This window comes from Benincasa hispida, chromosome 8 (assembly GCF_009727055.1).
Source record: "Benincasa hispida cultivar B227 chromosome 8, ASM972705v1, whole genome shotgun sequence".
Classification (NCBI taxonomy): Eukaryota; Viridiplantae; Streptophyta; class Magnoliopsida; order Cucurbitales; family Cucurbitaceae; genus Benincasa; species Benincasa hispida.
The window spans coordinates 8,692,524-8,716,597 of record NC_052356.1 but is presented as its reverse complement, the minus strand read 5'-3'; the positions used below and the strand labels follow the sequence as shown (position 1 = coordinate 8,716,597).

General features: G+C 30.0%; 2 protein-coding genes across 6 annotated transcripts; one reads left to right on the top strand and one right to left on the bottom strand.

Annotated features, from left to right (window-relative positions):
- Positions 1–3,566: 3,566 nt before the first annotated feature.
- LOC120083754 (4-coumarate--CoA ligase-like 7) lies at positions 3,567–6,865 on the bottom strand. Of its 2 annotated transcripts, XM_039039610.1 has the most exons (6): positions 5,538–6,864; positions 4,990–5,179; positions 4,646–4,791; positions 4,202–4,269; positions 3,965–4,067; positions 3,567–3,855 (listed from the first exon to the last, which is right to left on the bottom strand). In XM_039039610.1, the coding sequence occupies exons 1-6, from the start codon at positions 6,546–6,548 to the stop codon at positions 3,742–3,744; spliced, it is 1,632 nt and encodes a 543-aa protein (XP_038895538.1). In that variant the 5' UTR covers positions 6,549–6,864; the 3' UTR covers positions 3,567–3,741. The 2 variants fall into 2 exon arrangements, 1 of the variants encoding a protein (XP_038895538.1); XR_005483534.1 differs by lacking the exon at positions 3,567–3,855 and having other exon boundaries at positions 4,654–4,791; positions 5,538–6,865.
- An 11,753-nt stretch (positions 6,866–18,618) lies between these two features.
- On the top strand, positions 18,619–23,574 carry LOC120082442 (lactoylglutathione lyase). Of its 4 annotated transcripts, none has more exons than XM_039037614.1 (9): positions 18,803–18,913; positions 19,020–19,139; positions 19,260–19,321; positions 19,926–19,986; positions 20,214–20,293; positions 20,389–20,459; positions 21,238–21,327; positions 22,271–22,392; positions 23,361–23,574. In XM_039037614.1, the coding sequence occupies exons 1-8, from the start codon at positions 18,803–18,805 to the stop codon at positions 22,369–22,371; spliced, it is 696 nt and encodes a 231-aa protein (XP_038893542.1). In that variant the 3' UTR covers positions 22,372–22,392; positions 23,361–23,574. The 4 variants fall into 4 exon arrangements, with proteins under 4 accessions (XP_038893544.1, XP_038893541.1, XP_038893542.1 ...); XM_039037615.1 differs by lacking the exon at positions 23,361–23,574 and adding an exon at positions 23,005–23,306; XM_039037616.1 differs by lacking the exons at positions 18,803–18,913; positions 23,361–23,574 and adding an exon at positions 18,619–18,776 and having other exon boundaries at positions 22,271–22,766.
- Positions 23,575–24,074: the final 500 nt, after the last annotated feature.

Below are 24,074 nucleotides of genomic sequence, written 5' to 3'. Positions count from 1 at the left end.
AATGAAGGCTAATGCATTGGGGGTTCGGCTTGTTTCTCCCCCACCTTTTAGCATTCTGGCCTCAGGAAAAAGAAAGAAACCCAAAATTAAAAGGAAAGAAGAGAAATTAGGCCATGTTTCCCGAGGGAGGCCATCTTCTCTCAGGCCCGTAGTCTTCTACTTCTAGTCGACTGCTCTATGATGTTTAAGATGTACACTTTTAACTTTGATTTTTACTATATAACTCGCTTTCAATATGAAATTTTGATTTCTTAAAAAAAAAAAAAAACTTGTGTTAACGTCTATTAAATATTAGTTTTAAAATAACTAAAAGAATTATAATTAATTAAGTTTCTCTATTTTTCATCACTATTATAAATTTATTTTAAATTTTCACTTCATTCTTTTAAATTAATCAATAGACATCAACATCAAAGACTGAGGTGAGTATTAGGGAAAAATCGAGTTTAAATGTGTAATCTTGAAACCTAGAGACAAAATTAAAACAAAACTCAAATCTCAATGAGTAACATTTTAAACCTATGAACTAAATTGAAATTAAATTCAAAACTTAAGGACTAAAACTATACAATTTTGAAACCTAGAACCAAATCGAATTAGTTCGGTAATTGATATATCATATCAGTAAAATTAACAAAATAGTATATAAGTGATATTTATCCATACATAAAAGTTTAAAAATACTTCAAACATGTAGTATTATTATTCATACACTATCATTATGCATACATAAGATTTTAAAGTAATTTAAATATATATATATATATATATATATATATATATATATATATATATATATATATATAAATAATTTGTATGTATGTATATGGATATTTATATAATTCCTTAAATAATGATAATAATAATAAACGAGTGGGGAATGGAGATAAAGAATGCATTCTTTGTCCCGTCTTTCTTTAGTTTGCAAAAATTTCCCCCCAGTCCTTGCCTAAATAAGAATTTCCCACCCTATTAAGAACCGGTCCCATGGGCCCATCTCCATGGAGAAAAAGGGCATGATCTCTAATTACCACTTTCAAATTTTTCCTTAAAAATATCGATATCCCGTTCTATTCGAATATAGATATCGACGAAAATTTCGAGAAATTTTATGAAAATTGATGGAAATTATTATAATTAATTTATGAAACTTTGATTGTAATTAAATTAGACTATGATTAACCATTTTTAATCATAATTTCTTTAAAATAAGACAACATTTAAATGTATATTGTAAATAATTTGTGTAAATATCAATGTGAGAGTAGGAATTTAAAAAAATGGAAAAATAATTACAAAATAATATCAAATATTGAAAATTAATTATAAATTTAAAGAACGTGAAATATTTACATATAAAATAATTGTGAATTGTTTATTATAAAATAAAGTAGATACAAAAATGAAAAATTATAGTATTAAACTAATATAGTATAACATAATAAGGATAGAAAAATAATAAGATTACCTATATGAGTGACGTAAAAAACATAACATTAAACCTAACACAACATAATGGAAAAGAAATAAGAAAAAGAAAACTGAAGAAGTAGATAGAGATTGAGAGAAAAATTAGAGAAAATTTCACAGTGAAAATTCAATGAAAAAGATTTGAATAAAAATATGTGTTTTTTTTATTATTTTTTTTAATTAATGATAAAAAGAGAAAAAACTTCTATTGAGCTTGTATAGGAAAAAAAAGAAAAAAAGGAAAAAGATTGAAATCTCAGAAAAATTTCGAGTCTATCAAAATTACGAAATTTCGAGATGTCAACCAAAATTTTAAACTATAGGTAAAAGTAACTTTTAAGGAAATGTCAACTATTGAAAGTCAAACAATAAATTGTACTAAAAAGGACAAAGAATGAATTGATTTATCCTAAAAGAAAACAGGTTTAAATGGCCTTGGCTACAATTCCAGGTTTAATTTTTAAAGGACAAAGCCAAGCAGATCGTTGTTTTAAATGCACTACAATTCTTGTTTCAAGTACAGTCGTAAATGCATTTTATAATTAATTGTATCATTAATAAAAATTACTTACATCATTTCAAGTCGAGCAAATCATTTAAGGTTGGTAGAAAATCTGAAAAACAGAAATTTATAAACAAAAGATTAAATGAAAACAAAGTTGTATTTTATGTTTTCAAATATATGTTTGATAGCATAATTCAGAAATTGAATTCTAATTTAAACCATTATAAACTAATTGTATTTACCTACTAAATATTAATTGACAATAAATTATTATTAATTTATTATGAACATGTTTTATGTTAAAAAAATTGAATAATTATTTTTTTTGTAATATTATATAAGTTATAAGAAAATTTGGAATTTTAGTCTCTATGATTTGGAATGAGTTAAATTTAGGTCTTATAGTTTATAATTAGAATTTACCCCTTATGATTTGATAAAATCTTCACAATACATAATCCATATGGTAGGAACTATTTAAGAAGATTTAACAAACCACAGGGACAATATATGAAGTTATATCAAATTTTAAAATGACTAATTTTATCAAGTCATAGGGACCAAACTTAAATTTTAACCTAATTTAATTTATATACATTACATAATACATATTTTAATTTTAGAAAAATTAAATTAGATTTATAACATGACATACTATATTTCTAAATGTTTTTATCTTTATTTAATATAATTTTACATTTTAAATTTTAAAATTCAAATTCTGGATAAAAAAAACATATAAATATTGTTTTCAAATTTTGCACGGTTTAGATCACAGAATCCGAAAACAGTTTCGGAAATAGAATTTGGACTAGCTGCCAAACATATATTCGCTGAATTCAGTAAATCTAAAAACATAAAGTAGAATCCGAATTGTGAACCAAACAGACCCCGTAAGTTGTAGGGAATAAGCTTCAATAGACTAACTTGAAGTTCTAAACTGTATAATGGTTAGAGATAAAATAAATCTTCTAAAGAATTAGACTATTTTCCGATTAGTACAAGTTCTCAAACAATAGTTGAAGTTAACATTTAAAGATCATTAAGAACCCGCCTGACAACGTTCTCGTCTTTTGTTTCTCATTTTTTAAGAAACCGACTCTTTGATAACCGTTCTCATTTCTTATTTCTACATTTTGAGAAATGTTTCTGAAAATGGGACAAAATTTGAGAAACGTAGTTTTTCCCTATTCCATTTCTATTTTATATAAAACCGTTTTAGATATGAAACAAAAACCAACCTTGCGTTGTTGGTGGACAAGCGCGCCACACATTCTTCTACTTCACGATTGTGAGTTTCATTCCCAGGTAAGTCAACATTTGAAAGATAGAAACAATAACTATTTAATGTTGTTAATTTTACATCAGAACTTATTTGTATTTGACAACGTAAAGTTTTTATAATTTTTTTTATATATTTTAATGCATGCTATGTATTTTTTATTTTACATCATTAAATTATTTTTAAACTATAACATAAGGGGAAAAGGGGTAAAAAATAAGAATAGTTATAAAACAAGATTGTTTTTGTTTCTTTTTTCCTAAGAAACAGAAAAACAGAAATAGTTATCAAACATATTCTCATTTTTAGTAACATGCCCTAAGTTACCCAGTCTTCTTATCAGTTGTAATAAAAAGATGGAATTTATTCACTTTCATAGTCCAGTTATACAGATTCACTCAAAATGGATTCAATATTAGGCCTAGTCTAACTTATTACTTCTATTCTATGGCCAGTATCAGAATGAAACTAGGAACCAAAGATCTCAGATTTTAGCTCTTACTTTCTCAATGAGTTCTCTCCTAAGGATTTTCCCAGAAACAGACTTGGGGACACTGCTGATGAATGTAACTCTTCTTAACCTTTTGTAAGGAGAAACCTGTTGAAAGAGAAAAACAAGTTTAATTTCTGATGCATATTGAACAACCTGTTTATTCTGTTTAAATTAACTGACTCGAAACAGTGAACTTTCTTCTTAAGTGGCTTACTTGATCGGCAATGAATTTAAGGATGTCCTCTTCAGTCAAAGAACTATTGGCAGATCGAACGACATATGCGATTGGAACTTCTCCAGCTTCAGCATCGGGGTACCTGTCGATTAAGTTTCAAATTCGATAGTATCGGTTAGATAGCTACTAAGGAATGAATGTGAGAAGTTTAAATACAAGCAATGAGTGCCAGTAGAGCTTGTTTAAATACAAGCAATGAGTGCCGGTAAAGCTTACGGGATGACCACAGCATCTAGTATTTCAGGGTGAGAAACCAACAGTGCTTCAAGCTCAGCTGGGGCAACCTGGAGATACAGTAGCAAAAAATGAGAGAGGGACAAAAGCTTGAGAATTTGATTTGAACTCCAAAGAGCCCTTGCATGTACAACGACCAATCTAGCATACTACCATTGCTAGAGAAGTTATAGGAAATTAGGACATGTTTATTAAGAGTGATTTTGAACATGAAAAAATGATTTTAACAATTTCAAAATCGCTTCAAAATATTTTGTTAGTGTTTTGATAAAGTTCCCAAAAATATAGTTTGATGCATTATCATCTCACCAACAAAGTTGGGACAAGCTATAAATTATAATGACAAAAACAACTCAGCTTATGTAATATTTTCAATTTTAAAAACACAGATTGGAACTAAATATGATGAAATAAACAGATATAAACCTGAAAACCTTTGTACTTGATGAGTTCCTTGATTCGGTCGACAACATAAAGCTGACCATATTCATCGAAGTATCCAAGGTCTCCAGTATGCACCCAACCATATTTATCAATAGTTTGCTTGGTGGCTTGTGGATTGTTGAAATAACCTGCAAACGAGGTATTTCAATATTGAATTTTGAACCGACTTTAATTGTAGGTACTAAAATAACTTCTAACATGCTAAAGATCACCTTAGCTCATGATAATATTTACTTTAACTAACAAATGCAGGGACCATGCTTATACTCTCTCCAAAGTATCGTATGAAAAACATAAAATGATTGAAATGATAATCACAACCATACCGAGCATCATGTTTGGTCCCCGAACATGTATCTCTCCATATTGATTAGGAGGTAGAGGCTTCAGAGTATCTACACTGACTATTTTAGCCTCAACACCAGAGGCAAGTGTTCCAGCTGAACCAGAATTTCGTTTGCCAACTGCTGGATTCTCCAAAGCAACAACTCCACAAGTCTCAGTCATACCATAACCCTGAAAACGATAAAGAAATCAACAATCAGTGCATTAGAATATGTAATAATTCACTTCTACAGGGTAATAAATCATAGTCAAACGAAGTGAGAACAATTACGATATCCATTCAGGAGTAGCCGACATTTAGGGTGATGGCATATATGACTATTAGAACAGGGGAAGTGTTTTTAACTGAATAAAAGAACTTCAAAAAAATTTCATGGCTGTCACTACCATATGTGATTTTGAAAAATCTAAAAACACTGGCGTTGAATTAGTAATGACTTTTGTAATGTGAGGAAAGCTGATTCTAGCCAATAAGAAACAATACTAAAAAAATCTTGTTATAGAACACATACAGCCTACAACAGGATACCTGAAGAACCACAGCACTGGGAATGTTATTACCACATTCCTCCATTAATTCCTTCCCGAGAGGTGCAGCCCCTGAACCGACACGCTTCAAGGATGAAAGATTGTATTTCTTCACCACACTCTGCTTTGCCAAAGCAAGCACAACAGGCGGCACAACCCACAGATCTGTCACCTTGTACTTCTCCACTGCCCACAAGGCCTTCTCCAGGTTAAACTTTGGCATAGAGACAACGGTGTTTCCTTTCTGTAGCTGCGCATATGTTATACAAGCCAATCCAAACACATGAAACATTGGCAAGAAATTCAGATATACGCCATATTCCTTCCCCCTAAATGTCTGATCCATTGTTATCATCAATGAAGATGTTATGAAATTTCTGTGAGTCAGAATCACACCCTTACTAGCTCCTGTTGTTCCTGATGAATACAGAAGTGCAGCTGTATCACTCTGTTTCACCTCAACAATTGGGAAATCAGACCCAGATTTATCACCAGCCATGTTCATCAAATCATTGAAACATAATAATTTGGAAGAATGAATGGCTGAAGGAATTTGCTGGTCTAGTAACACAGTTGGGATGTTTAGATCCTTCACTTTATCCCACAATTCAGCAACAGATATCACAAGTTTGGGTTTAGCATCTCTAACTTGCTTGGTTAGCTCAGAGACCGTGTAGACAGGATTACAAGTGGTTACAATAGCCCCAATGGCAATAATCCCAAGGAAACAGATGGAGTATTGAACTGAATTTGGAGCAAAAATCAACACCACGTCGTTTTTCTCAATACCCAATTGAAGCAAGCCATTGGATACCCTAATTACCGAGGCTTTAAGTTGAGAATACGACACAGAATCAGAAGATTCCGCATCAACAATGGCTAGTCTATTTGGATAAGACGATGAATTTCGAAAGAGGAAAGAGATCATGGAGAGATTGGGATGTTTAGGAAAGACGAGCGGAGGCCGTAAAGACCTGAAAATTCCATCGCGACCATAACCAGATTTCTCCATTGAATGAATCAAAATCACAAGCGTATTAGCAAGAGAGATTTAGATAAAAAGTAGCACACAGATCGATGAGGATGTTGGAAGATATGAGAAAAACGACGCATCCTCTCAAGTCTTTGTTGAATGAAAGCAACATAAGAAGACTTTAAGAGTGATGGGAGTACCTTGGTGTGAACAGCACGCGGGAAGAAAAAATGGTCGCCATTAATGGCAGGAAATGGCAAGACTTGGAGAATTCGTCTTCAACCTTGACTGGGAAAGCAGAGGAGATGAAAATTGTCTCTCTATTGAACAAACAATCTAAGAAGTTTCAAATTAGAAGTTGTACATCGTTTGATAACTAATTTGATAACTATTTAACCCGTTTGTTAACTCTCTTATTTTTTGTTTTTTTATTTTTTTATTTTTTTTAAAAATAAGTCTATAAATTCTACTTCTATCTCCAAATTTATTTATTTGTTGTGTACTTTTTATCGATGGTTAAAAAAATCATGTCAAATATTGAGAATTAAAAAAATAGCTTTTAAAAAAAAGTTATTATTTTTAGAATCTGGATAAGAATTCAACCATTATACTTAAAAAAATGCAAATTACTATAAGAAATATGAAGGACATAGGATTAATTTTCAAAAACCAAAAACAAAAAATGAAATGGTTATCAAACGGGACTTTAGTTTTTTAGTTTTTGTTTTTGAAAATTAAATCTTTAGACACTACTTCCACCTTCAAATTTCTTTATTAATTACCTACTTTTTATCAATAATTTAAAAAACCAAGTCAGATTTTGAAGACCAAGTCAAAATTTGAAAACCAAGTCAAAATTTTGGAATCTAACTAAAAATTCAACTATTATATTTAAAAAATATATAAATTATGGTAAGAATGGAGAAGAAATATGTTTAAATTTTTAAAATAAAAACTAAAAACATAACGATTACCTAACATAACCTAAATGATTGATATTTTATATTCGATTAAGTACATTGTACAATGGAGTCAATTGTTTGTTTGGAAAAATAACAAAAAATTGCTTCCTTGTTTAAGATTATATATATGTATATTTATATATAGATTTAATATTATTTTGGTCTTTATATCTTGGGTTTTGATTTATTTTGATTCCTATATTTTGAAAGTATTTGTTTTGGTCTTTATACTTTCGATTTTGGTTCATTTTGGTCTCATGTAATTTCAAAGTGTTCATTTTGGTCATTGTACTTTCATTTTGGTTCATTATAATCTTTAAACTTTCAAAAAGTGACCATCCAATCTCTAAAAAACGTAATGAAAATGAAAATGTAGAGATCAAGATAGTTATTTTTTCAAAGTACCATGACCAAAATGGGTATTTTGATAGTACAAAGACCAAAATGAACAAAAGTTGAAAATATAAAGACCAAAATGAATATTTTCAAGGGATAACAACACTGGATGTCCTAATAAAGGTCCTATATTCCACTTTTGTCTAGCTTTTCTATTGTTTTTAAAAAGATCAAAATGACTTCTTAACTACATAAATATTAGAACTCAATTATCTTTTTGTCCTCAACCTATAATTAGTTATACGTATTTTAAAAAAGAAACTCAAAGGTTTACTTGATTCATCCGCAAAATTAATTTAAACAAATTTTTTTTTTCAAATCTACCACCTCCTCTAACAAACCAAGGATCTCAAATTCAACATTCTCTTTCTCCACAAGCACTCTCTCCACCGAAATATCGCTAGCCATCGAGAGTTGCTCATCGTCGTCGCCTAGATCGCCACCTAGTCGTTGATATTGTTTGGGGGTTTATCAAATATATATGTCTTAATGAATGTGTTGGGTTTCTCACTATTGTAAAAGGTTTATATAAAATATATTGGGAGTAAAAATATGAAATATATTGGGATATAGAATAGGGAATTATATTTTATACAAAGGTATATTTAAAAGGTTTATATAAAATATATTGGTACATATGTGATGCCAACGCTAAATATAAATATACGCAAAATAAATAATGGAATATAACATATAAAATCAAAATATTTGGAGTAGGTATTACATTCAATATATACAAAGGTATGTTTATGCTAACCATGGGTAAAAAGACAAAAAATAAAAAATAAAAAATAAAAAAAATAAAAATAAAAATAGCCATGAACATGAAACCAATTGTGTTTTATTATATTTCAAATATATTTACCAGTATATTTCATATATTAATTAGAATATTTTCAAATTTCTAATACAATGTTTTAAACAATATTTAAAAATAATCATAATTTCGTCAGAAAAACCAATAAGTTGTCATGAAACCAGTTGTGTTTGAGTACATATCAAATATATTTACTAATATATTTCACATATTGTTTAGAACCTTTGCAAACATCCAATATAATGTTCTAAGATATATTTAAAAATAACCATGATTTTTTGTGAGTAAAACTAGTTGTTTGATACGTGAAATACGTTAAATGAAAAATAAAATCAGATTGAATGCATTTTTTCTCTCCAATTAAAAATGTGAAGGAAATCTCAACATATAAATATATTTTTTTCTCTCCAATTAAAAAAAAAATTAACAAATAAATGCATTTTCTTTCTCCCAAAGGAATAAAATCTCAACTCCTATTTAATATTTCCTTTCTCTACAAGTTTTTCCTTTTCCAATGTTCTTATTCTCTCTCATGTCATCTAGTCTCCACTATCTTCTTTCCTCTTCTCTCTTAGGGAGTGTTTGGGGTAAAAAGGTGAGATTAGATATGAACTCAACTTATTGTTTGGGAGATCAACTTTGTATGTCAACGATATCTTATACCATGTCTATCAACAAAGGACTCAACCCTCATCACCATTAATGCCTCGTTACTCAACTCCGATGACCACCTCCAAAAGTCGACTCCAGCAACCACCATCTGCAACTAGTTCCGACAACATCTAACCACCATTGTCGACAACCAACTCTAGCGACCTCCGACAACAACCACTCCACCAACTATGACCATTATTTTAAATTATGACTATTACAATTTGGGATTTATAGATAAGCGAGTTTTTATTTTGTTGACACTTGTGACATAAAACCGTCAATAAAACCTTAATTTAAAACTTAAAAATAACTATTAATTTAAAAATACATATAAAATATCAATAAATGTTTATATTTAAGTAGATGCGCAAAATTATCAATAAAAACACCTTTATTGATACAAATGTACGTAAGTTTCGTCAAAATGTTGAGTTCCCAGTTTCTTTTATTAATTCATAATATTTTATAGTCGTTCTTTATAGTAATTTAACATTAATAAAAATGACTTTTATCATGTAAGAAATCAAACAAACTTGTATGTAAAAATACTTTTGAGAAAAAACTGTTAGACACATAAGTGTTTTTTTATTTCAATAAATTTTTATTAAAAGTGTTAAAATAAAAATGACTTAGCTTGAAATGTCACATGCATAAATTTGTAAAATGATTGCTTAAATTAAAAAAAATGAAATACATGATCCAAAAGTAAACCCTAACCTCATTTTCCAAAACTACTAATAATACATGTGTGTTTAAAAAAATAATAAAATAAAGTGCAATCTTTATTATACAATATATGTAAAATTATTGAATAAAAAGATTACTAAACAAAAATAATCATCATAAAAACATATTATTTACGTTAAAAAAATGCACCAGATACCTACAAACGTATAAACACCACAAATATAAAACTCAACTCATCACCCTAAACAACCCATTAGTCTTCTCCTTCTCTTCCATTCTCTTTCCTAATTTCTGCATTTCCAGTCTTCCTCCTTTTTTTTTTTCTTTTCTTTTCCATTTCTTCTTCTAACTCCAAGGTTTGTTTACTTTTCCTTCTCTATTGCTTATTTTCTTCTCCCTTTCTCACTCTCTCTTCTTCATTTTTCTTTTTTTACTTCTCATTTTTAATCACTTTTTTCATTAAGTTCGCCCATCTAAGAAAAAACTGACAAAATCAATCGACTCGATCGGCCATTCGATTTTTCTCATCATCCCAAAATCGATGGAAATCAATCGTCAAAAACCGATGGGTTGGTGGTCAGTATCGATTTTACTCCAAACCTGATGTCGACCGCGGTGATCACCCATAAAACTAATGTGAGTTTAACTCATGCATTCCTTCTTTTGCCGTCTAGAAGTTTAATCCCTCATTTTCATAATTATTGTACTAAAAAAACATGTGAGGACTTTTTTTATAAAGGAAAAAATGTTTATTTAACTTTAATTAGTTTTTGTTTCTTATTGTCAAAGAACATTTTTAAAGAAAAAAATCTTGTAAAATAAATAATATTTTATTAGGACTATTTTCAAATATAGGAAGATGAACCAAAACATTTATAAATATAACAAAATTTCACTAACATCTACGATAGACTATGATAGACTACTATCTGCGTCTATTATGATAGACATAGATAGTTGATAAACACATATAGTAGTCTATCGCGGTCTATCGCAGATAAACTGTAATATTTTGTTATTATTTATAAACATTTTCAATAATTTTTGTTGGGGTTGATGTCCTAAATCTCGTTGGTCTTGTAGCTTGTAATTATATTGTACAAATAATTTATTTATCTAATAAAATATAAGACATTTTATTTGACATTTAGTAGCTTTAACCCACAAAACCAATAAACTAAGATTCAATGTTATCTTTTGTAACTTAAACATGTCATTTAAACATGATCCTCTTGTATGTCCACATACAAGAGGATCATGTTTAAATGATAACCTAAATGATCCATAGTAGATAGATAACGTTGAGTACCTTATCCTGGTGACATTACGAATACGGTCCGCTTTTTAGTTGTTACAATTGTTGTAAAGTACTACAAATAATTTGATCCTGATCATTCATATAAAGACATGTGAGTGGGAGCATTCTATACAAAGAGTTTGTATAAGACCGGACCATAAAATGAATAGTCTCACTATATAACACCATCGATAAAAGAGACATACATTTTGATAGCTCTAAAAAAGAATTATAATGTAACATCCCAAATTTTTAGGTAAATCTAATTTGTTTATCTTGAATTAATTGTGGAACATTTTGGATTTTGGAAGTTTGGATTTAATTATTGGATTGAGAAAATTCAATTTAAATTGTAGGTGATAAAGGATTTGAAGACTTTGAATTAAAATTTGAGGAAAAGTTTGGTGAGGATATTTTGGGTTAAATAATAAAACATTTGGTTTTTGTTTAAAGAAGGAAAAGAAAAGGTATAAATAAATATGGAGGTATATATATGTATATTTATTTGAGGGTAAATGTTTCTTTTGAAATAAAAAGTAAAAAGGGGGAAAAAACCTAAAAATTAATTCTCTCTCCTTTGTTCGCACGCGGTACCCACCCCCGAATCTTCGTACATTTCACGTAAGACGGACGCCGGCAGCCGCCTGAAAGTAGTCGTTCGCATGATGCCCGGAGCCAAGCGTCGTCCTCTCAGATCTATTGATGTCGCCGCTCGCGTCCAGATCTGTGACCTCCAGACATCGTCATTGTTGGGTTTTATGTCCTAAAACTCGTAGATAGTAAATGAATCAATTGACTGTCATCAATAAAGAGTTATTGATGTTAATTCAATAAATGTTATTGATTGTGTTGTATTTTATTTTGTCTTAAGTTGTATTTTATTTTGTCTTAATAACCCTAAATCTAATAAACTAACATCCAAGGCTGTCTTATGAGTCTTGAACTGTATGTGGAGACATATAAGGGTCAATATTCAAGAAACAACCTAAAGAGTCTATAGTATAGGGATAAGATTGAGTACTTTATCCTTGTGACACTATGGATATGACTCACTTTGTATTTGATACAAACACAATGATCCAACGCGTTTTTGTAGGTAACACATATGTGGGGATATCCTATGTAATGAGTTTACATAAGATCGGATCGTGAAATAGTAACCACTAGATGTAACACCATTAACTAGTCTGGTTTCTATTTCAATTGGATGAACTAGGCAACTTAGTCTTAATCATGAGTGTATTATGAACCTGTTTACGAGGGGTTGTCCTTTGATTTGTATGGGTGAGAGTGACCAATTTGTCGACTGAATAAACTTACCATTTTGGGGATAAGACCGAGTGAGAAGCTGGAAACATAATAATACAAGATGGAATTCACTCTTTCCTGACTTTAGGGTAAGCAGATGAGTGTTCCCTTAAGTGGTATCTCCGGGATTTGAACAAAGGGCTCTACCCTCTCATTGGTCCAAGAAGGGATTTTGTTTATTGATTGGACCATACATAGGTTGTTCATTAGAGAAGCCCTGGTACTTAAGGATACAGAGGTAGCCCAAGGGTAAAATAGTAATTTGACCTAGTTGGTGTTATGGACACTCGTGAAGGACTAACTTGCTATTATTGGTTTATATCCGTGGACATAGAAATATATCTATAGTGCGAAGAGTACAACTTTGGGTTTTTAGTGGAGACCTGCAGATTGACGAATATTTATTAATTTGACAAATAAGTTTAGCTAATTAATCTCATATCGTTGGAGCTTTTTATCCGCAGGTCCACTAGGTTCCTTGTTAGCTTACTAATGGATATTAAAGAGGAATGATTTGAATTGTTCAAATCAATTTGAGGAAATTGTATATTAATGTGATTAATATGTAATTGATTATGGATATGATCTATAATTTAATTAAGTTGGAGAGAAATATTTGAATGAGATTCAAATATTTAATTCAAGTGAATTTGGTTCATAAAGAATTAATTAATTAAATTAATAGGGAGGTGGTGCACATAAACATACAATGTTTATTTATGTTAATTAAATATATACGTTAAATTGGATTTAATGTATAAATTTTTTTAACTAATGTGTTAATTAATTAAATAAAGATTATTTAATTAATTAAGCACAAGGGTAAATAGGGAAAGACTTGGAGAAGAGATTAACCTTTTCCATATAAATTCTTCCTTATGACCCTTTTAGGGCAAGAATTGATTTTGGTGAGATTTACCTTAGCCACCAAAACATAAATCCTCTCTTTATACTCTAAGAGAAATCTTTCTACCTCTTCCTCTTCCAATTAGTTGGATACCACATATTCTTCTATTGGAATCCTTGAGAATAACAAGGTTATCCTTCTATTGGAATCCAATATTTACGAAAATAGCCAACTAATGGACAAATAGAAGCCAAAAGTGACAAACAATTGACAACAGTGACCAAAATGGACAAACAATGGACATTGCATAGAGAAAATCCATCCTTCTTCACCAGTAGAATGAAAATAACCTAATCAAAATTACCAAAATTCATCAAATACCCTATAGACAACACAATGATAAGTATAAGTAGTAACATTAAAATCAACCCAAGAAGTAGCCGCCCAAAACACATGTTTTTCCATTTTTCCATAATTTAGAAAATGGATAAATAATGGACAAACAGAGTTGATAATGGAAAAACAATGAACATGAAATGAAATTCGGAGCATAATTTAAGAGCAAAACAATGAACATGAAACGAAATAATGGACAACAGTGGACAAACATAGAGCATAATTTACAAAATTTTGAGCTAAAGTTGAAAAAAATGGACCTCATCATCGGCTAGGAAAGGGAAAAGAAGATTACCTTCAACTCCCCCCCAAGCTCCAAAACTCGCCCTTCACCATGATTACTTCCACCCCCACCAAGCACAATCGTCTCTCAACAAAACAAATTAGGCTGAAACGACAGAGTGAGAAAATCAAATGATGCAGCAAAGGAAATCAAAGCTTTGGAGCGACAAGGGATAGTATTCATTTGAAGCAGCAAGAGTAAGAATGAACGGACATGTTTAGAACGAAAACAAGAGAGAGGAAGTCAAACAAAATCCCAATCGACAGAGATGAAGAGACACGAATCTTAGATATGTAGATCTATAGATCTGTGAAGGGTCTAGAGAAAAACATGCAAGAAAAGTACCACCATAAACGTAGATCTATAGATATGTGAAGGGCCAGATGAAATAATGTTAGAGCTAAAGATCCAGATATGGTTTCGACGACGATAGAACTGATAAAGATGAAGAAACACAAAACTAGATTTGAAGACAACACCGAAACTAGATCTGAAGACGAAGAAGTAAAGAGAGAAGGAAGAACATCATTGATCTAAGCATTTCGTTCAATCGGAGAAGAAATGAGACAAAAGAGATGAGGAAGAAGAAAAGGAGATGCTGCAAATAGTGAAAAGATACACATTGTGGGGTTGGGAACAATGTTCCCTAGGGTAAATTTTGAACATAAGATTGAAGCTCCAACTAAAAATAATTGAGCTCCAAACATGGAGTGGGCTACCCCATTCCACTCTTGGGCTGAAACAGACACTAAATATGTTCAAGGGACCCCAAATAAATATTTTATTTATTCATTCATTTATTTAATAAATTGATTTGAAATAGTCGTCTTTGAATGTAAAGATGTAATCATGAGTAACAACCCTTGTTAGAGTACTCGAAATGTTGGGTCATTACATATAATTTCTAGCTTAATTTAGATTCGTTAATGGATTTTACATGTCAATTATACTATTTTGTAGGTATTGAGCACCAAAAAGGTAGAATCAAGCTTAAAATGTTAAACGGGGTTAATTTGAAGAAAATTGGAGGTAATTTGAGCATCTGGGCTTCAAAGGAGGAGAAATGACCAAAATACCCTTGACCATAGCATTGCAACCCTCACTCTGATAGAGTAGACTAACATGCAGCGGAAGAAATCAGAATCAATAAACACTCTAATTATACTTAATTTGAGTTTAAAAATATGCATTAAAACAATTTCAAAAGAATGGTTTCTAAAAATAATACCTTTGTTGAACCATTGAAAATCTTACTTCTCCCTACGAATTAGATCTTCAAATTCACAACAAACCACCACAAAGACTTTCTCTACTATCCTCTAACTTAGATTGAGAAGTGGAATCTCTAAATTGAGGTGAAAACGGTTGAAAAGGAGAGGGTTTTAGGAGAAGAAAAACCAACAGAGTTTCTTCAATTTTCAGCTTGCATGATCTTGAAATTGAAGTCAAAATCTTCAATTTATTGTGCAGGACAATGCCTTCAGGATGTAAAGCTGATGCCACTTCAATTTCCATTGAAAATGAAGTGGCATGAGGTGGATTAGTAAGTGGGAAAATACAAAATTGGATTTTCCAACTTTCTAATCTTTAATCTTTTTTTTTTTCCTTTTTTTATATATATAAAATTTGATTAAATAAAACTTAATTAAAATTGATTTTTCAAAATTCAATTTTTAAATTAATTTTTATAATTTTGAATTTTCAAAAAAAAAAATCCAAAATTTCAATTAATCAAATTGCCAATTTTGAATAAAAATTTCAAAATTGAATTTCATTAAATTAGATAATTAATAAAACTAATTTAATTAATTTAATTTGATATCAAATATTAAATATTATATTTCACCTCATCAAATATTTAAATCATTATTTAAATATTTTTGAACTCTCCAATTTCGTTTATTTCAACAAAATTAAACGTTTTAATTGTATTAAATACAATTAATCAAAACCCTAGTTTTGAATTTGAACATTTCAAATTCTGTTCAATTCACTAATCCAAGATATAATTAATGAGCTAGTAGAGAGACTTTATGGATCTACAGATCATGAGCTCCAACGATTTGAGATTAATTGACTAAACTCTTTAGACTAAATTAATCAATATTCGTTAACTACTGAGACACACTACTATAGCTCAATAGTTGTACTCTCCTTATTGTAGATATATTTCTGTCCACTTTAACTATAATCAGTAAGTTAATCATTCATATGTTGTTCGTATTTACAGCTAGGTAAAAAATATGGTTTTACCTCTGTAAATACTTCTTGCTCCTTAAGTTCCCACCGATCCTCCATTGAACAATTTAGTTTATAATCCAACTAATAAACTATGACTCTCTCGATCATGAGAGGGCGGGGCCCAGTTGTTCAAGACCAGAAATCAGTATTTAAAAGAACAACCTATCTATTAACCCTAAATCGGGTAGGAGTGAATTTCATCTTGTAGAACTATGTCTACAGCTATTTTTATCCCCAAAATGATAATATATTTAAAAACATCTAAAATTGCTAAAATAAAAATGGGTTTTGAAATTTAAAATTTTTCTATAGATTTTTTAAAAGATGTATTTTTAAATAACTTAAAATAACTTATAATTCTTTCAAAAACAAACTTAAAATAAAAGTTAAAAGTTTTCATACCATAGCTATCTACCACTATAAATGACATAAGTGGAAAATTCGCAATTTTTTTTATTATTATTAAAATGACATAGCATTTATTTTTAACAGTACAAAAGCAATTTATTTATTATTAAAAAAATAAAATACTAAAAGGTATTTAATGTTTTGTTCATCTCTAAGTTCCTTTTCAAACTCATACTTAACATAGCAAACCAAATATTTTTATATGAATCCCAAAGTAGTGATATTTAGAAACTATACACAACATATATTAAAAATAAAAAATAGAGATATTTCAAGAAAATAGCTCAAACACACCTCCAACCTCTCATGTAACTATTTTAAAGTTATTTTATAATAAAAAAAAATATGTTATATATTTCACAATGAATTTTGTTGTTATTTATTCTAAAAGTTTATGTATTGGTAAGACTCTTTAAATTAGTTCTCTAAAAAAATTATTGTACTATAAATTGGTAAATTCACATTTTATTTTAATATATAGTTAAATAAATAGAAAAAATCATGTGCATAGCACGTTTTAAACGCACAATTTACCCAAAAACAAATCATTATGTACTTTACTAGGCATGCTTTCTCGCGTACTTTCCCCAACATATTATATTATAATTATTAAAAGCACAATTTATCAAAAAAAAAAAAAAAAAAAAAAAAAAGCAAATCACTGCGTACTTTACTAAGCATCTTTTCTAGACTGCTTTTCCTACTATATTATATTATTAAGACTCAAAGCACAATTTACTCAAAAATAAAATATTATATCTCATTTGATAATCAATTGATTTTTATTTTTTAATTTTTAAAAATTAAATAAAAATAAATATAACTCAATTGCTATAGTGTTTATACCATCCAAATCTAAGTTGTTGATCTGATTTGAGATAGATTGAAAAAATTATTTTAAGGAATTTTCTAAAAAGGTGCTAGCTCTCAAAGATGAAAATATTTTAAGGTTATCTTTTACCATTCCTTTATCCAGATATATATCTTTTTTTGTCTAAAATAGATTGATTTAATCATAAAAAATTTAGATCACGAATAGAGATGTCCACAGGACGAGGTGAGGATAGGACCTATTTCATTCCCCTTCCTCGTGAAATTTTCAATCGGGATTGGGGCGGGATTCTCTGCGGGCAATTCGCGAGAATCAGATTCCCTGTGGGGAAAATTTTTCCATTCGTTTTTTTTAATATATTCAGTTTTGACAATTTTGTTTATTCTCAACCAAATAAAATTATATATATTAAATGAGTTATTTTTCAAATAAATTTTTATTCAAAAAAATAGTATAAAAAATAATACTATTATATGTATAAAATATAATTTAATACTATAATTTCTAAAAAGTTAAAATTTAAATATTACAATATCATAGTCAAACTTCCTATTTAAATACCACAACATTTATGACTTAAGGTAGAAAGTCTTAAATGTTAAAACAATTTAGAAATGTATTAAAGTATAAAAATGTTGAAATGAAAAATTAAAAAATAACTAACTTTTTATATTACAATTTTTTTAAAAAATATATTAGATAAAATAATAATAATAATAATAATATTATTATAAATTCATATTCTATTTAATAATAATAATAATATAATTATATAATATATTTATCGGGTCAGGACGGAAAATATAATCTCCGTCTCTGTTTCCGTTTAGTCAACTAAAAAAATCCGCTCCCTTCTCCATTTTCGATCTAATTGAAGATTTTCCATCCCATTCGAAATAGTTCCCACAAGGCAGAGTACAATTAGATTTTTTTTTTTTTTTTTTTTTTTTTTATCTACAATAATATTATCCATTAGAATAATTAATCGATTGTACTGCTCCACTTACAGAAAATTCAATTCGGGATCTAGGTTTATAAATAGCATTGATAGAAAACTTTAGAAAACTTTTATTACGATTCAAATTTGCAATTCCTTCTCCAGGCACGCTTCACATATCCAGGAATAGTCTCTGAAAAAGGTAAAGAAAAAACCAAGCAAAAATCCATGGCTTCCTTATCGGTGGCCACCATTTTATCCCGTTTCTCTCTTTTGGGGTTTGCATCAAGATCTTCTTTAAACCCATTATTTATCCCCGCCAATAGTGCTAGAATCGAGGTTCTTCAGATCAACTGTTTTTCCTGTTGCTATTTTCTTGGCCAATGGGCCTACATACCCTTTCATTTCCTTTTGATTGAGTTCTTGGAATTGGTTTTCCTTGCAGAGATTGAATCGGTTGAGACCCTTCTCCATGGCTTCGTCTTCTAAAGAATCTCCAGCTAACAATCCCGGACTTCATGCTACTCCAGATGATGCCACTAAAGGATACATCATGCAACAGACTGTAAAAATTGCTTCCGATTTTCTATAATACCCATTTCTTTGTTCATTCATACCGTCAATTTTGAATGAAGGCTATCCATTTTACTCACACTTGATTTCCTTTTGATGAATTGTGCTGTAGATGTATCGGATTAAGGATCCTAAAGTCAGTCTCGACTTCTATTCTAGAGTTCTGGGGATGTCGTAAGTTCCCCCCCCCCCATGTTAGATTATTACAGAGTGAAACTGAGGTAGCTGCGGTACTGTTTGATAACAATTTTTTTTTTCTAATCTAATTTCTACCAATGTTTTAAAAAATGAAGTTTCTAAAAAGCCTGGTTTACCTTCATGTTTCTTCGTGGACTTCAGTTTAAAAGACCTTTGGTAACTTTTCCTATAGTAGTTCTTTTGCACAGTTGGAGTCCCTTCCTATAGAGGGAGGTTTCTTTTTTTGTAGGCTTCGCTTTTTTACGCCCGTATATGCTTTTATTTTTTTCTCAATGAAATTTATTGCTTCTATAAAAAAAAATAGAAAACAAAAAGATTCTTACTTAGAAAAGATGAAAGTCATGGTAAGGAAATGAGAGGAGATAAACTTAGTATTCAAAAACCAAAAATCAAATAGTTACCAAAAGAGTTTGGCATTCTTTTTTTGTTCTAGTTATGATGCTTCTGTGGAAAAATTTGAGAACATAAATGTGCGTTTTGTTCTTTAGAGTACTTGAAATTCTATTAAGTTTCCAGAATGATTTCAGTCTAATATGAGCAATTCGGGTCAAATAATACTGACACCCTTTAAATATGGCAGATTACTCAAGAGGCTGGATTTCCCTGAAATGAAGTTTAGCTTGTACTTTATGGGTTATGAGGTAACCTCCTTTAGATTTTAAATTTCTAATGCATTATATGCATTTGTAACGACACTTTATGTCGATGTACATTGTTTTGTATATGTAGTCAGATAGTTAAATTTTATACACTTGCACCATATTTGGGGTTTTCACATAAGCCTCTGAAATTTAGATTTCATGTTTATATTATTTGTATATCATAACATCTCTGGCTTATATCTAAATATTTTGTTATGGTGCTTTAGGATCCTGCTTCTGCACCAGAAAACTCACTTGATAGAACAGTGTGGACTTTTGGTCGAAAGGCTACGATTGAGTTAACACAGTGAGACTATACTTACAATGTTCAGCCTTTCATTTTGAGATCATTCAAAGTGCATGGTTTTCTATTAAAATTTGACAATCATAATCTTTTTGCAGCAACTGGGGTACTGAAAGTGACCCTGAATTCAAAGGATATCATAATGGAAACTCAGATCCTCGTGGCTTTGGTATGTAACTTCCTACCAATGCTTCTTTTCTTTGCTAGCATTGTAGTTTGCTTGTTGCTATATCAAATGAAGTAGACCTACTAATGCAAGAGTATGCATTGGGCAAGGATACAAGAAGTGCATCGTTTTCCACTAAAATAGAGGGAAAACAGAAAAGGAATAGATGTGAGTCTTCTTGTTAAATCTCGTTAGAGGTAATTAGACTGCATAACAGTTAACAGTGAAGAAAAGAATTTATAGAATAAGCCAATTAGTGATGATATTAATGATGTTAAGGATATCATTTTAGAATTTCAGTTTATCTGGCAATTAACATGGGTGGTTTTTCTTTTACTATTTACTATTTTTAAGCCTCGAAGCCACCTTTATCCATTTGAAATATTGATTATATTTGAAGACATCAATACGTAAAAGTATATGAAACTACTTTTTTTAGTCAACTTGTTGTGATCTGTCTAAGTCGTAATTTTTCAGACAATAATAGGTTATAATGTCAGTGTTGTATCAAGTTTGTGTCTGTGTTTCTTAATACTAAATTATAGAGAACAATAGATATCAAAATGCTCCATTCTAGGGTAATTATTGCTCCATTCTGTTGGCTTTCAGCATTTTCCCATAAATTTGCAGAGATCTATCAAGTGCAAATATTATATGTTGTATGATGAGCTTTACACACAAAATACGTGGCTACAACTTACAAGCTACATTTTACCATCTTTTATACCTGAATTTCATTTTTAAATTGAATTCTTCTGATTTATTCTCTCTTTTTTTTCAGGACACATTGGCATAACTGTTGATGACACAATTAAGGCATGTGAAAGATTTGAACGCCTAGGTGTGGAATTTGTTAAAAAACCAGATGATGGTAAGGCACCTCGTCTTAGAATCCTGTCAAAAGATCTAGTTAGAATCCGTATTGAATATGCTTCAATGGTTCTCTGCTTGCTGATTGTCAGCAGTGATTTGAAAATGAAATAATTGGCAAAATGAAATTTTTGTTATTGATTTAGTGAGAAAAGTTCATCAAAGTGACCCGAATATGGTTGTCCTTGGCTAAACAAAGAGCCCCAAAGAAAATCCCTTAGGTTAAAGCTAGATTAATCACTAACGAAAAAGAAAAAGAAAAAAGGAGATAAAAGGACCACCTAATTTGAGCCTAAAGTAAATCAGAAGTTCACTGGGGAGAAGTAGTTTGTGTGTCCTAAGCGTCTTGATTTCTTTTGTGTCTTAAGTAACTAATAATGAACCTTTTAATGTTTAAATAGTTAAGTCCTGAATATTTGTAACCTTCTCCATTTTTGAAATTAACATCTATTGATTTGAATACCTTGGGAGTAAAGTAACTACTTTTGATCATATAAAAGATGCATTGATGAATTCACTTTTTTGTCATTAGATGTTTTTGTGAGACAGTTCTTTTAATATTTTTTATTTACTCTCCAAATGAGATGCAGTAACTTTGACATGTTATAAGTTCTAACACTCTAAATGATAACCTGAAAAATAGTTAGTGGACTACTAATGAAGAATTCTATATTTCTTCTTCATTTCTGTACAAAAATACGACCTGAATTTAAAAGAGAGGGAAAAAATATACAAGGAAATAAACTAACGGTAATAGGGAATATAAGGAAATAATTATACAAAAGAAACACTGGTAAATACAGAGAAGAAATTCTTTTTCCTATATCCAACAATTTACACTTCTTTGAGATTGCTTCCATATTATTGCATGGTTAATACTATTTCTATTGAAACGGAAAATTGTGAAAATTGCTTATGTGTTTTTCTCTTCCAATTGATTGAAGGCAAGATGAAAGGAATTGCATTTATCAAGGATCCTGATGGCTACTGGATTGAAATCTTTGACCTCAAAACTATTGGAAAGCTTACTTCTGACTTTGCTTGAGACCATATGAGCCTATTTCTGGTAAGTTAAGGGCGGTTATTATTTCAAATCAGTGCTTCCATAGATTGACTGGACCAAATTGATTCTAGCTACTGTCACGTCACTTTGTTGAGCTTGTGGGTCCAAGCATCTCCAGACCAAATAGGTTATATAGTACTATGATGTTGGTTTTGTAATTAAATGCATGCATATGGATGTGCAAATAAATGAAATCAACATACAGGAGTGCGCTAGAGTGCTTTGCAGTTCTGTGATACCATCTGAATTGAAATAGGCTTACATACATCTAGATTTTGTCTGTGTAACTCTTGATTTTGTCTCTCTCTTCTATTCCATCTTCAAGTTGGGCATCACGAGGTTCTCGAGACAACTTGATGCCGATGAATTCAGTTGAACTCAACTGATGTTGTTTTGTTTATAATAGTCTCAAAGATTTTTTTTTTCTTAACACAATTGGATATATTTAGGACTGATGAGGGATGATTCAAGTGATTGAATCTTAATTCTTTTGGACATGCCGGTGCACAAATTCGTCTTCCCAGACACGATTTTTTATGGATCAAAACCTTGAATTAGTTACTGTGGAATGTATGAAAAATAAATATTTCATGAATGCATCTCATTTTTATGCAGGCTATCAGTACTTGAAACTGGAATGGAAACTCAGCCCATTAACAATCTCCATCTTCTACTTCATGGAAATATATTTCTTAGGTTAAATTACAAAATTGATCCCTACGATCGAATCTGATACATAATCTCTATGTTTGATAAAACTTTCCATCGAACCATAAGGACTAAATTCTGAGACCAAATTATAACTTTCTATAGACTATAGGGACCAAGTTTACAATTTAACCATAGTAGCATCTTGCCATCGTAGTTCTGTCTTTTCTAGGGGAGTTGTTCATATGAACAATTATTTCCCGTGTTTGTTGTCATGTTTAAGCTGTAAATTTCTTATGTGTTTTTTTTTTTTCCTTTTGAAGGAACCATTCTCTTCCTTATATAAGATCTATGGTCGAAGCATCTGATTTTTGGTTTTTGGTGAATCTTGTTCGGGCGAACGTTGTTCTCACTTTTGCCCTATTGGGAAGAATGAGATTTTTGTGAGACCCTTTGGCTCTATATTGTCCAAGAATTGGTATTTGTTATTGAAAAAAAGGTTCTCAGGCTTTTGGTACCATATAGATTTTGAATAAAGTGTTGGGTTCTATCACGTAGCCATTTACTTTTACTTTTTGACCTTCTTTTCCGGCATTGAATTTAATCGAAATTGCCCAAACAAGTATTGTTTGCAAAAATTCAGCTCTATGCATGAACTGATAGGAAAGACTTAAAATGAATCATTCTTTGAAGGTCTAGATAGAATGAAATGGCTACAAGACCTATAATGTTTATAAGTTTTAAAACATGAGATTAATATGTTACATATTAAAGTTTAAATACTATATTATTATAAATTTTAAAGTAAAAAGATTTTTTTTAAAAAAATATTATGTTTTAATTAAAAAACCTAAACCCTAAACACAACTTTTAATTATAAATGTATACGTTTTGTTATCTACTTTTACAAGTGTTTTTAAAATTTTTGCAAAATTTTGAATAGTATGTTTGGAATATCTTTTCTAGTGTTTTATTTATTTATTTTTTAAAAATTCGTTTTAGAAAAAAAAAAAATGAAGTATTTGATAATCACTAAA